The following is a 15,297-nucleotide window of genomic DNA, read 5'->3' as shown; positions in this document are numbered from 1 at the left end:
CCTCTGCGGGGACAAATGCCTGGTCATCTGGGCTCGGCCGAGGGCAGCGCCCTGGAGAGGGAGGCCGCTTACTTGCAAATGAAACCCCCACTTTCACATTTTCTTCTGGCGTCTGTGTTCTCTGGGAAGAGCAGCTCGGGCCGGTGGAGGACATCCACAAGCACAGACAGCTCCGCCTGCACCAGCGGCCGCAGCCGGTCCTCCAGCGCCGAGACGATGTCCTAGAACGAAGCACAGCCTCAGTCCAAGGCTCAGCCCAGACGCTGACCACGGGAGGGGACGACACTGATTTCTGACCTACAACATGACGCACAGGCTACGCTAGGTTGGATTAACTTTAGTCTTTTCTGGCATTTATCTCAAATGATTAAATGTCACACGATGGTTACTTGAAGCATTAGCCCCTGATGTAGAAAACAGAGTTTTTAAAAGTCAACATTCCCACCACTCCTTCTTGTGAGATGGCCTTACGCTACTCCAGGGAGCATTCCACATCTTTTAAATTATGAGGCAAAAAATATATTGAACAACATGGAAAGATGTCTACAACATGAGTGTAAAAATGGTCAAATGTAGTATGACTATATGATCTTATATTTATAAATGGCATCAATATCTAAAGGTTACATACCAAATACTACTAGAATATGACTACTGGTTATCTCCGAGTGGTGGGATCACAGGTGATTTTAATTTCCTTCTACATATCCATACTTGCCAGCATTGTCCGGTTATTTTATAACAAACATGAATTATTCATATAAGTCATATAAAAATGAGAACACAAATGAATGAACATGCTGTATCAACATGCTAAATACATGTACCCTGATAGCATGATGGTCTTCAAATGCAAAACACATAGCTGTAGGAAAGGAAAACAGAGAAAAGTTGAAAGAGCAGCAAAACCAACACAACAAACACCATATAAAGGCAAATGGCAGGAAACAGATGAGAAAATATCTTCAAAAGATGCTAAGGCCTATTCTCTGGCTTGGTGATCCATAACCTCACTACAGGCATGCTGTCTAATTCAGGGAGAGAACACTTCATGTTGGAGAGCATAATAGGGCTTAGGGCTTAGTTAACCAAGGAAATTTGCAAGGAAAGGTCACTTAAACTGCATCCACCTTAATTAGGAACCCAAATTTCACTGGTAGTGGTCAATAATGAACTGATCTGTCATCCAGAAAATAAAACAAAAATATATGAAATTGATTTTACTGTAACTTATATTTAACAAAATCTGGGTTGATATTGTAATCATACAACAACGCAAGGATGAATAAAGAATGAATAAAACTTTTTTGGAGGGGTGTGGAAAGGGTAATTTTCCCCATAATATTGTAAGATAGTACATTGGAACATCCCATAATTCATCTTGACTTTCACAACACAACCAAAAAGGTCAAATTTGCAAAATTGCCCGAGGGTCTCATCAGTTTCCTCAACAGTTTCCTCTCTTTGGAAGCACCGAATCCATTTTCTCATCTTCAGTAGTAACTGGTTGTAACTTTGGCAGACCCTTGTTTGACAACTGCATTTGCACGTGTTGAATTAGTCCTTCAACACCATGTTTGTGTATTGCATGAAATCCTGCATCTTTTTCAAGATCTGAACTTTACATTGCAACCAATTTGCACTGGGTTGTCAAATGTGTAACATTCGGCAATCAGGGAGGGGCTGACAGACAAAGATGGAGAAGCGATGGGCAGGGAAAGATGCTAGTGTTAAGTGAGAGGGATGTCTGAATGGGGATTAATTATATAAATGGTCAGTTTGCAGGTGAATTTTTTAACATGAGATAAAATTGCTCTCCTAGGTAATCGCATAACTATAGGGACTCAGAAAAAAACTAATTGGATAATGAGAACCCCTGTAAACCATTGGCCAAGGCTTTATAACAAGTATTACACGCCTATGAATTTTATTTTCTTCTCCAAGAATTACATAACAAATCTAAGAAGGGCATGAGAAACTGGTTTGTTAGGTGGCAGATAATTTCTTACTGAGTTGGAGCAGGCAAGAAAACATTGTGTAGTCAGATAGTTATAAGTCCACAATATTTCTCTGCCTTCTAAAAGCACAGTGAGGTCACTGGGAAGCAAGCCGCCTTTAAGAACCGGTTCTCTCCTAATGAGGCTGAAATTCTTAACTGCCCTGTCAACCCACCCAGCTAGCTCCTTGAGCTCCAGTCACACCAACTTCCTTTTGGTCTTGGAACGTGCCACATTCTCTCGTAGAGTATGGTCTTTAGCAGGCTGTTTCCCTCCATTGTGTTCCTTCCTCTAAACACGTCCTATGTTTAATGCTGGCTCCTCACGTAACCTTCCTGGAATGCCAACCCAGATGAGATGAGGTTCTCCTCAGAGTCTCTCACAGCACTCCTCACTTCTCTGTAGCATTTGTTCCCCTCCTATTTTACATTTATCTGTTTGATTGGCTAAAACCTATCTTCCCTTTAATATCTGAGCCTCTGGGAAGGCAGAAATGGTTTCTATTTCTGCTCACCATAGCACCCCCGGAGTCAAGCATGGGGTTGATGAATCAACCAATTCATTTGTCTTTAGCTAAGTTATGTAACCCCACAGAGGCTCAGTTACTTCATCTGATAATTATTATTAGAGCTATAGTAGTACCAGCACTAACAGGAGAAATGATCATTACAACAGCAGCTCTCATTTCCTGAGTGCTCGATATCTGCCACGCACTGTGTTTTGTGTGTACTGTACTTTCCACAGATGGCCACACAACATATCCCATCTCACCCCTTCCTCGCACAGTGTGACTCTGGCATTCCTGTCATCGAATGGTGGTCTGTGTCCCTTCTCCCTGAACCTAAGTGGACCTTTGTGGTTGCCCTGACTAACCGAGTATGACAGAGGATACACAATGTGGCTTCTGAAGCAATACAGCGTCCACTCTGTCTCTCTCTAGAGATGACCATCTGGGACCCAGCTGCCACACTGGGAGGAAGCCCAGGCCACAAGGAGATGTTTCGGTCACCGTCCCACCGCCGGGGTCTCAGTGACCACAGCAGCACCTGCCCGGCCTGTGAGGGAGTAAGGCTTCCAGTGGAGTCCAACCAACTGCAGCCACCACCTGACTGCGATGGTATGAGACACCCTGAGCAAGAAACATCTGGCTGAGCCCAGCCAAGCTCCAGAACAGTGACGATAATAACGTAACTGCTGCTGTTTGAAACGACTCAGTTTTAGGAGGACTTTTTCAGGGTGACATAGATAACTGAAACACGTAACAACTTTCTTTATCCTCACATCAACTCCGAGGGAGGAGCCATTACTACCCTGTTTTACAGATCAGAAAACTGAAGCACAGGGAAGTTAAGCAGCATCTCCAAGGTGACATAATTTCTAAGCAATGGGGCCAGGATCTGAACTCAGGCAGTCACACCCTAAAGATCTGTGACTCTCTATCACTTGGAGCACTTGTTTAAAAAGAAGTTCCTGTTAAGATACATGGTTAAGTATTTAACATATATCTAACACTTGCTATTCTCTCCTTCAACAAGGGGAGAGCAGAGCCCCTGGTAGGTACTAAGAAAAAATTAGTACAATCTAGCAAGAATTTAGCAGTACCTTTATTTTCACTAATTCTGATACAGGCATCACTACACCTGCTTGCCTGCTGGTTCAGGAGGGTAACCTCCTACTGCTGGGGAAAATGCGACCCTTGTGCCCTTAGACTAGGCAGCCTCTTGTAATACTTAAAGTATTCCTGATAAGAGCAGAGCCCCGTTCTTCCCAAAGAAATCTCTAAGTCTAAGGATAACCTTTAAAGACCTTGACTTTGTGCGGCGATTTTCTCTCTCCTTCATGATCCCGGCCCTCACGCCTGATTACTCTTCCTTGCCCACTCACTGCACGACACAGACACCTCCCTATGGCCACTCTTGGATCCCAGGAGGCACTGCTAGGTCTGGAAACGACCTACAGCCAGGTTCAGCACCACTCCTCCCAGCGCCAGGTACTACCTGCAGTCTCTCAATGATGTTCCGGTAGTCTCTGGAAGCAGCCAGCACCGAGTCTCGGCGGGCGGCGTTGCGGGCTGACAGCCGCCAGTTCATCGCGGTCTTCTGCACGATGTTGTGCGACTTGAGGAAGAGGTTGTTGACTTGGCTGTCCAAGTCCACAGGGATGGCAATGGCCCGGCTCTTCGCTGCACAGAAAAAAGACGACTTGTGAGCCCACAACCTTTGTGGGGACAACCGAGGGAGAAACTTAACTCCCCATTATCCATCGGGCAGGTTTTTCCATGCCCGTAATGGGTTGGGCCTGCACAGAATTGAAAGGACTCGGACTTAACTTTAACCTGCTTTAGGTGAGGGTTTCTCGGTATAGATTCTGGAGGGGGAGGCAGCAGCGCTGAGGAAGAAAGCTAAAATGTTCAAAGGTCAGTAAGTCTGGCAATTCCGAGTAGTTCAATGGGTTTCCTCAGTGAGTGACTACTTAAGGTCTCTGATGTGTCAGAGTATTTTAAGTATTACCAAGGCAGGTTTCTGTCTTGGTAATTTGGCCGATGACCTGATTTTCCAAAGATTTTCTCTCAAATTTGCCTTTGTATACAACAAGCTACAAAACGCTGATTTAAGCCAAACATATTACAAAAGGTAACACATAGACATAAACTGTTCTTATTATATAGGTTCCTTTTCCTCTATTAAAAAAGGATAACTCCCGTTTTCCAATCACGAGAAAAGCACCAGACACCTCCTCATTGGGGGGAATTCCACAGGGCACCTCACCAGTTCTACTCAAAACTCTGAAAGTCATGAAAAATAAGAAAAGATTGAGGAACTGACACGGAGCAGAGGAGCCTGGAGAGTCGTGACAATTAAATGTGAGGTGGTAGCCTGGACAAGGTCTTGGGGCAGAAAAAGGACATCAGTGGAAAAACTGGTGAAATCCAAATAAAGTCTGAGGGCTCGTTGGTCTCAACATCAGTTTTTCAGCTTTGACAAAAACACTGTGGTAACGTAAGCGGTTGACAGTGAGGGAAACAGGGTGAGGGATATGTGGGAGGTCTCCGTGCTGTGTGGCTTTCCTGTACATCTACAATTATTCCCCCCAAAAATGTTAACGTAAAAAAAGAAGATTACCAAGACTTATAATCCTTTTTTCCATACGGGAGATCTACCACCCTCCAAAAAGTAAGCCAACTATTTCCTGTTTTTAATGTTTGAAATAGAGCATGGAAGGTGCTCTACTACCTGTCTAATTGTAAAAACATCTCCAGCATCCTGAAAAGAGAGCTCTGAGAAATGATCATGTAAATTCCAATAACAAAACACAATTTAGAGGAAGGCACCATCAGCCAACAGCTTTCTAACAGTTTAATATAGAAAAATGGGTTAAGAAAAATAGAAATATAAAAACAAAAAGCAGAATATATGGGACACACACATCTCAGCCAGAAATTATCGATCTAGGATACCCTTTTTCAAGTTGAACGACTGAAACAGTGGATTTTGGGTGCAGATTTTAGTCAGGAGTGGGTAATTCCCCAAGAAGCATAAGGACAAGTTCCTAGAGCTAATAGGTTATGCTGTTTTTTATGCCCTGCCATTTCACAAACATAAACTCTCCTTGTTTTTTTGTATCACTGCCAAGAGTACTGAACGCTTTCACCTCCCAACGAGCACCGGGCTAGTTAAGTCAGTGACTTCCTCAAATTCTAACTGACTATTAATTTCTGTGGAAAGGACTCAGACATTTTTTTTGGCATCAGTAATAACATCCTTTATGATGCATATATCATACATGGGGACAGGGGAGGGTAAGTTGGGGGAATCACATCATGAATTACCATAGTGTACATACTTTAAAAAGCCTACCCATTTATGGGAAACATTGCCACATAAATAATAAAAATTTTAAAACAGCAATATCTCCATAAGAGGCTTCAGAAAGTCAGACAAGGAGCCCTAATAAACACAATCCATACTTGCTGGACAGCCACGAAGCAGTGCTAAGATCTCCAGCTGTCTTGGTTTGCTGGTTAATGTTTGCTGGGATCTAACCAGCTTCCACAGGCAAAGAACTCTCTTCTCAACTTTAGGCAAGAAGCTAATTCTTTTGCAGAGCATTTATGTGGGGGTAAAAAGGTAAAGTGATAAAGTCTGATAAAGTCAGGGTGAAGGAAGCAGCAATTTTCATAACTTCCTTTCAAAGCTGCCTGCGAGACGTGAGATGTGTGGGGAGACGGAGGAGAGAGACGAGAAACACTTATGGTTAAGAAGTTAAGGGAGTAGTGCGCCGTTTCTGAGAAAGGGTGTTCCTCAGGATACGGACAGGTGCTTTGCAGGAAAAAGAACAAGTTTCCATATGGCTAAATATGTTTTTCCGGATTAAGCAAATTAGTTTCTTCAATGAGGGACTTCCCAGGGCCCTGAGCAAGCATGCATGCTCTGTGACCTGCCAAGAGTTGCCGAACTTTTATTAAATGGAATCTTGTTTTTCCAGACCCACCTTACTTAGGGACTCAAGGGCTCTTATTTTGGCAAATGCTGGCTTATTAGATAAAAGCCAGGTTTGCGACTCAAGAAGACCTTGGCTCCAGTTCTGGCTCCACGACTTCCTGTGTATAACCCTAGGAAAGTTATCCCATGTGCTCAATAAGTATAGCCTTTATAGCTGTTGGGCAATTCCTTTTCACCACGTTTTAATCCAAACTGAAATGAAGTCTTACCTACATCAGAGAGCACCCGAATACAGCTCTCCACGGAGGCTTTCTGGCTTGGCATTAACCAGTTGCAGTGATAAACCCTGAAAACGCCTTGTAATAGTTGCACAAAGACAGGTTGGCGAGTCTGCAAGAAAGGTCAAGAGGCAATGTAAAAAGAGAACTTTCCCTTACAGATTCCCAAGGCAATCAGAGTAGACACTGGCCTTCAGTCACGGGTTAATGCACTTTTGGGTGAGACGGGGAAGGATCCGCTTGGTTAGATATTATGTAGCTAAAAAAGAGAAACTCCCAAGTATTTCAAGCCTATGCACAAACTTGATATTATCTAAGTTTGGCCAAAAGAAGGAGCAGTAGAATCAAAGTCTGAGAGAACAGGATTCTTGTCCATTTACCAACAATGTGTAACTTAAGGCAAACTACTTCACCTCTCTGAGTGTTACCTTCACCCAACATATGAAATAAGTGGCTTGAAGCAGATCAATTCCAAAATTCTTTCCAGATAAAATAGTCTATGAGTAGAATCTGGCTTTCATTCAGGAAATACAAATTGATAAGTGGATCTTGGCTAGAATGCTATTTACAGCTTTAATTCTGGCAACGTCTTCAGTAATAAAAAGAAAAGACAGTTCTGATGGTAACTATAAGTACTCATTTACTAAAGACAAGTACTTGGAAGCTAACTACATGGTAGGATTTATTCCTCTCTATCAAGGTATAAATTTGTACTCATTTTAAAGCAAGAGCATTCAAACTTCTATTTAATCCACTGGGCAAGGCAAAGATCATTATATATGATGAGGTACTCCTTTGGTCTTTTGTTTAGGGGGAGAGAACTTAAATAGCTGCTTCAAACAAACAGTAGGAGGCTAATAAATAATACAGCCAAGGAAAATGTATTGAAAAACTTTAGGGAGATAAAAGCAACTGAAAGTGCTAGGGAAAAAGGAAGTCTCTTACAAGAAAATAAAGCAGACTAAGAAGAACTCAGAACCTCCCTGTAAACATTACTCAGATGACTTCTATTTATCAAGTGTGTACCACATGCCAGCTATTACACATATGATCTCATTTGGACCTCCATAACAATTCTAGGTCTTAGGTGTTGTCTCCCTGCTGGAAATGAAAAACAAAGGCCCAGAAAGGTTAAAGAATGGATGCAAAAGAGCAAAGCAGCAATGGCACAGCAGGAAGTTGATTTCAGGGCTCTCTGATACCAAAAATCTGTGCTCTTTTTACCAAGTTCACCTGGGAACCACCAGAGCACTCTCGCCTGCTTCAGGAAGCACTTTCTGTCCTATACTTCATGGCTGACCAAGAGATAACACTGCATTACTGAGAGAGGGCAGGTGCATAGGCAGCCTGAGAAACCTTGATATTTACGGAGCAGATCAGTGACTACACTCAACAGTCCCTGAGCCTTACGGCAACTCATTAAATTCTGAGCTAACTCACAGCGCCCCAGGAGAGCACCATTTCCCGAGAGCACGTTCTGCATGCAGGCCCCATGCTGACTGTTTTATGCATATCTCCTCTAACCCTTCCCATGACCCTAGGAAGGAAGCAGTAGAATAAGCATCATACCACTGACAAGTGCTGGAGGGGGATGGAAACCCTACAGCACAACACCAAGAAAGAAGTGCCCTTTGACCAAATTAATTTTAATTGAGTCCATATTTATTGAGTATCTGCTCTGCTCCCATCTAATATCTGGATACACAAAGGTTGAATAAGTTCTCAGAGAAATGGCCTTCTAATAGCTCAAATTCAATGGACTTTGCTGGTATCTGTTCACTCAATCTCTTGGACAAAAGCAGACATGGCTGTCCCTTCACCTTCTCCCTAAATTCTCTCCTCTCTTGATACCCAAGTTCCTTCTTGTTCATGAATCCCACCCTGCTACCATACTAACTCCCAGATCTTCCTCTGACCTCTTTGAAATCCCATCCTTAATAATTTGTGCTTGGCACAGCTCCCTTCAAGTCGGCCACTTCATTTTTCTGGCCAAGACTTCAACTGGAAAAGGTTTATCTTTGGTCTCTACAGCTCGCTCCCCTGAGTATCAAGCACCACTGATTCATTTGCTCCCTCAACACCTTAGCACCTTAGCTAGCACCAGTGCTAGGTGCAAAGGATAAAACAATATACGAAACCATGGCCATAAGGCATAACTGGCCCTCACAGAGGCTGGAGTCTTGCAAAGAACAGCATAACCTACTATTTTTTAAGTACCTACTATGTGCCAGGAATTGGGCTAGATGTTTCATAAACATTCTCTCTAACTCTCGCAATAACCATGTAAGGTTATTATATCCCTGTGTAACATATAAGAAAAGAGGTTCTGAAGTTCAGTGACCTCCCAAGTTCCCAGAGCTAGGAAGGGGCAGTATGGGGATGTGAACACAACTTTACCCGCCTCTAATTTTTTGGAAGAGTTTGCAAAGGACTGGTGTTAATTCTTCTTAGAATGCCTGGTAACATGCACCAGTGAAGCCATTTGATCCTGGGCTTTTCTTTGTTGGGAAGTGTTTGTTTACTGATTCACCCTCTTTACAGTTATTGGTTTGTTGGGGTCTTCTCCTTCTTCTTGAGTCAATGTAGGGAGTTTGCATGTTTCTAGGAATTTGTCCATTTCATCTAGGTTGTCCAATTTGTTGGTGTACAGCTGTTCATAGTATCTTCTTACTGACCTTTTTATTTCAGCGGGGTAGTAATGTCAGGAGTAATGTTCCCTTTTCATTTCTGATTTGAGTCATTTTTGTCCCCCCTTTTTGGTCAGTCTAGTAAAAGGTTTGTCAATTTTATTGATCTTTTCAAAGAACCGACTTTTGGTTTGGTTGATTCTCTCTGCTGCTTTTTTAATTCTTTATTTCATTTATCTCTCCTCTAATCTTTGTTATTTCCTTCTTTCTGCTCATTTGGGCTTAGTTTGCTCTTTTTTCCCCTAGTTCTTTCAGTTTTTGAGGTTAGGGTTCTGATTTGAAATCTTTCTTCTTTTTTAATGTAAGCATTTAGAGCTATAAATTTCCCTCTCAGCACTATCTTTGCAGCATCCCATAAGTTTGGGTATGTTGTGTTTCCATTTTCATTTGCCTTACAATATTTTCTAACTTCCCTTGTGATTTTTCTCTTTAATCCATTAGCCATTTCAGAGTACGCTGTTTAATTTCCACATATTTGTAAATCTTCCCTTTCTCCCTCTGTTATTTATTTCTAGCTTCATTCTATTGTAGTCGGACAAGATATATTGCATGACTTCAATATTTCTGAATGTTTTGAGACCTGTTTTGTGACTTAAGATATGGTCTATCCATGGGAAAGATCCATGTGCACTCCTCTTGTTGGGTGAGGTGTTCTATATATGTATGTTAGGTCTAATTGGTTTTGCTCTGCTCTAAAGCTACTAGAATTCTATACTTGTTCCCTGAATCCCACATTTCCAGCTGCCACCTGGACACTCCACTGGTACGTTAACTGTATCACGGCTAAACTCAAGTTCATTATTTTCCTCTTTTACAAATGTGAGTGGGGAGGGAGGGAAGAATGAAATAAAAATCTAGCTGAGGAATTAAGACATATGGCTTTCAATAGGTAAATAAAACAAAATAGACTGTGAGAGCCTCACATAGTATTCCTTGACAATAAATGTTCAGGAAAGGCATAAGACCCCTTTTAAAAAAAACTCTAGGGAAGCAGACTTGGCCCAGTGGTTAGGGAATCCGTCTACCACATGGGAGGTCTGCGGTTCAAACCCCGGACCTCCTTGACCCGTGTGCAGCTGGCCCATGCACAGTGCTGATGTGCTCAAGGAGTGCCGTGCCACACAGGGGTGTCCCCCACGTAGGGGAGCCCCACGCGCAAGGAGTGCGCCCCATAAGGAGAGCTACCCAGCGCGAGAGAAAATGCAGCCTGCCCAAGAATGGTGCTGCATGCACGGAGGGCTGACACAAGATGACGCAACAAAAAGAAACACAGATTCCCGTGCTGCTGACAACAACAGAAGCAGACAAAGAAGAACACGCAGCAAATAGACACAGAGAACAGACAACTGGAGCAGGGGGAGGGGAGAGAAATAAATAAATCTTAAGAAAAAAAAACTCTAAAAAACCAACTTACATTCTAAATACATATGGACAAGTTCGGCCTTGCTAAGGAGTTATGCCGTTTACATTGAAAAGACAGTTCTCTGACAAAGCTCGCTATTAGGTGGGCCAAAAACTCAATTCAGAACAAGGCAGAGTAAAAAGGAAAGAGCAGAGACAAAGATGAAAAACCAAAACACAAGTACCTGTTAAATGGTTTTCCAATTAATTTGACTGATTTACTTTTGACATTTGGTTTTGCAATTCCATTTCAATGATCTACAGGAAAATGGGCATTGCCATAGTGACTGTCACTTTAAACTACAAGAGAAGCAAGTCCAATCTCATTAACAGAAAGAGGTTTCCTGGCTGACTCTTAGTATAATAGTATTGTATAAGAAGCATAGTCTGTTCTCCAATAATTCATGTGCTTGTGAACTAACAAGCTCCTGCTCCCCAATTACTCATGAAGTATGTGTAGACATTCTAAAGGTAGCATTTTAACAGTCTGACACTTTAGTTTAACTGCTAAAGTCATTTCTAAACTAAACAGAAGGTTATCACCAGTCCCTAGGAAAACAGACCTCACTAAAAGTTTCAGAGTTTAAGTTTTACTGTCCGACAGAAATGGAATGAAATCATGGTTATGCTACTCAACAGCTGTGACCACGGGCATTGTAATAAAGCCCTCTGAGCCACAGCTTCAAAATGGGGATACTACTATCGACCTTATAGGCTGTTCTCAGCTCATACGGACTGCTTTGTAGAGCTATTGGAACACAGCAGCACCTACGAAACAGCAGCAGGGTATATTATACTGACCATGGATCACTCTTCCCTTAGAAAATGTACAGTAATTCACATTATTTGCCTAAAAGCCAATCGGCCTAGGCCACCCATCAGCCCCAGCACTGCTTCCATCTTTCTCCATGACAAGAACAGTTAATATTTCTCTTCTTCCCAATGGAGACCAACACCAACGTTCATTCTGTAATGCACCTTTGGTAAGAATGCCATAGCAACTGACCTAAATGTGAATTTATAGAGAGATTTTCCCAAGTTTAAAAAAAAAAAAAGATCTATGGATTTAAGGTTTGAAACTGTCAGTACACAGAGAATCATCAGGCAGGGCTGCTGCACTGCACAACTGCAGGGGCACCATGCACCTGGAGTTCAAGGTGAATGGTGCCTCTGGAGCTGTGCAATGCAGCAGCCCTGCTGTGATGGTTCAGCTCATCAGCAGTACACCATTTCTGATGAACTCTAGGTACATACTCCCAGTTAAAAGGGAACTCTAGGTACATACTCCCAGTTAAAAAAGTGCCTTTAAAAAAGTGTTGATATGCTTGCACCTATTTGAGAGCTTCTTCTCTCTAGTAATGGGGGACAAGGTCGAAGGGGAAAAAAAGAATAAAGAGTTTTAAAGAGAAAATTAACAAACATTAAAACCATCTTGTACAGGTAAATAACCTCAAGTCCTACTTTATCCAAGGGATCCTGAAAAAGTGACCTTCACAAAGAGGAAAGCATCTTTTATGAATGATTTGCAGAGAGCTTCACCTAAAGCTGATCACTCCCAAATTAGCATTCACTCCAACTGCTGAAGGTCTGCAGTGAACACCCTGGATCTACGTTTTTATTTCTTACCTGCAATGTTGTACTCTGATCTGAGAAGGGAGAACTGAAGAAGGTAGTAACGATACTCATAACGATTTCGGTAACATACTTCTCCAAAATTGAGTCTGCATGCTTCCTATCACTTGTATTGTTACAGGCCTGGAAGACAAGGGGATGCTTTAAACATTACGTCGAAACTTGCACACCAATTTTACCTTTAACAAATCAATGCCCTCTCCTAACTACCCCTACAATGACACATAAAAAGCCTGCAGGTCAATATTTCTCCTATTAAAAGATAAAAATAATAAAACAAATCATGGAAAAAGATTACTCAACTATCATGGGGTAGAATTATAAAACACTAAAACTGGTATGAGATTTCTTCCATCTTCCTACTCATGAATGGCAAGTCTAAAACCCCAAAGGGGCAGTGAAAACATGGTAACTACCAGTGTTGTAAACTGCAGTAAAAATATAGTAAGTGTACAGGTGTTTTAATTCTGTCCTCATAGTTAAGCCATTCATCTGCTCAGGGCCACAGTTTCCTCATTCATAAAACCAAGAGAGTCAATGATATCCCTGCAGTCCTCCATGCCTGATATCCTAAAATCCTATAATGAATGCTCTCCCATTCAATAAATGTTTTATTGATATACTTTGTTCATAATAGTGGGGTGTAATTCAGAATAAGTGACTATACAGGTTTTGGAGGGAAAAGGGACCTTTGATTTCACCTATACTCTACTTAATTTTACTCTTTGGAGTAAGATCAGCCATTTAGAAGAACAGGCTTAAAGAACATATTTTTTAAATTCAAGTTTTATTAACAGAATGTTCTGAGCTCAGTACAGAGCAGTTTGAGAATGCATTCATAGAAGGAAATTAGTAACTGATTTTACAGCCTTTCTGAACAGTTTCATGTAGGGACCAAAAGAGTAAGGCCCATTGGACTGGCCTGGTGGCTGATATTTTTAAAATAAAGTTCTACTGGGACACAGCCATGCCCATTCATTTACACATTGCCATGGCTGCTTTTGCACTGCAAGGGCAGAGTCCAGTAGCTGCAGCAGACGCTGTATGGAGCCTAAAGTCAAACCTATTTATTATCTGGTCCATTACAGAAAATTTTGCTGAGCCTTGATTTAAACAAACAAAGCAGGCCTCTCATTCCAAGTGAAAAACCTTAGACCAGGGGTTCTTATCAAGGGGTCTGTGAACTTGAACTGAAATTCAAAAAAGCATTATTCTTGTGGGGACGTGTTGGTGCGGGTGTGATATATGTATTAAATAATACACAGTATAGTGTGGACTTAGTAAGGGGTCCGTGGCTTTCACCTGACTGGCAAAGGGGTCTGTGGAACAAAAAAGGTAAAGAACCCCTGCCCTAGACTACTGGGGTTAAAAGACTGGGAGGGGTTTAAGAATAAAAATAGATTTGTAACATTCATACCTGACTAATGGTACTGAATGTAGTGCTTGGATAGAAAGCAAGTATGTTCTTGCAGGTTCCGTGCCTCACACTGGTAATTGCATAGTCAAGCAGAAAATACCACCTTTAATTATTAAGTACTTTTTGAATAAACATTACCCTTCTATATATTTTGCCATTATTCTCTGAAGAACCTTGTCCCCTGCCCCCACCCCCTCCTCCAAATCCACCACTGCAAAACGCACAGTAACTCCACGCTGTGCTTTGCTACATAGCCGGTGTGTGGCTTTGGAATGAACACTGAGCTCGGCTGCTAAAATGAACTGAAGCCCACCCGACTGCTGGGCCAGGGAGGCAGCAGATGGATGGTGACGCGCGTTGTAGAATCTTCAGCACCAGGTTGTGGGAGATAAATGCTCAACCTCAGGAAGCTGTCCTTCAAGGAAGGATGTATTAGCAAGGAAAAGAAAACTTCGTAAATGTGATTTGAACATGTCCCAGGTTATCATCCACAATGCCATCCAAAGTGTGAAACAGAAACCAGAAATAACCTTCTTCCCTAAAGTCTGACAACTAAAACCCATCCCCAGCTAAAAGCAAAAGGTAGGAAGAAACGAGGAGCCTAAAAGCGTACGAGCCACATCTGCCTATCTGCGCCAGAGTTAGAGTTCTGGCGCCGCGCCCACGCTCCTGAGGCCTGCACGGGGCTGCCTGGTCACACACACTTGAACGCCACCTCCTCAGCCCAGAAAGCCTTACCCTGCAGATGTCTACAAGGAAATTCTCAAACAACTTCCACATGTGATTGCTGGTATAGATCTCCTTCATTTCCACTTCAGTATCCACGTAGCAGTGATTCAGGAAGTTAATGTATGCAATTTTAACCTGGAAAACAGAAACAGGCTTTTCTGAAAAAAAAAAGAGAGGTGGTACATGTGGTATTGATTAGCTGCCTCACTTAATAGTGACAAGAGCGGCCCAGATAGTTCTACTATTCTCACCTGCTGGCTTTAATTTATATGATTTTTTTCAATATTCCAAATTAGCTATTGTAAAATCAAAAAATATAAAGCTTTTGGAAGAGAATTTTTCACGAACTCAAGGCAATGAATGAAACAAATTCTAAGCATAGAGGGAAAGATAGACAGACTTGACTAAATAAAAATTAAGAATTTCTCTTAATGTAAAGACACCATTAAAAGACTTGAGTGGCGTGGATTGGGAGAAGATATTTAGAATGCATATAACCCAGGAAGAACTCCTACAGATAAGTGCAAGTAAGATAGACACCCCAAAAGATAAAGGTAAAAAATGTGATGTAATATTTTTAAAAGGAATAGCAAATGTCCATTATTGCTCTTTGAACTAAATGAATACATTAACTTTTCAAAAAATATATAAAAGCAATATATATTTAGTATATAATAAACTGTATTTTGTATAAATATATTTCATTTAAAATAC

At 41.7% G+C, this 15,297-nt stretch overlaps 1 protein-coding gene across 1 annotated transcript in view; it reads right to left on the bottom strand.

Annotated features, from left to right (window-relative positions):
• ITPR1 (inositol 1,4,5-trisphosphate receptor type 1) overlaps positions 1–15,297 on the bottom strand; it is a 347,955-nt gene that overhangs the window by 129,588 nt on the left and 203,070 nt on the right. The window contains exons 34-38 of the mRNA XM_058288936.2: positions 14,593–14,718; positions 12,432–12,560; positions 6,709–6,829; positions 3,995–4,179; positions 73–221 (exon numbers count right to left, since the gene is read on the bottom strand). Coding sequence (XP_058144919.1) covers positions 73–221; positions 3,995–4,179; positions 6,709–6,829; positions 12,432–12,560; positions 14,593–14,718 — 710 coding nt within the window. The remainder of the gene's footprint in view (positions 1–72; positions 222–3,994; positions 4,180–6,708; positions 6,830–12,431; positions 12,561–14,592; positions 14,719–15,297) is intronic.

The sequence above is a fragment of the Dasypus novemcinctus genome, chromosome 26, assembly GCF_030445035.2.
Source record: "Dasypus novemcinctus isolate mDasNov1 chromosome 26, mDasNov1.1.hap2, whole genome shotgun sequence".
NCBI lineage: Eukaryota > Metazoa > Chordata > Mammalia > Cingulata > Dasypodidae > Dasypus > Dasypus novemcinctus.
The sequence above is the reverse complement of the archived record's forward strand: the minus strand, read 5'-3'. Positions and strand labels throughout refer to the sequence as shown.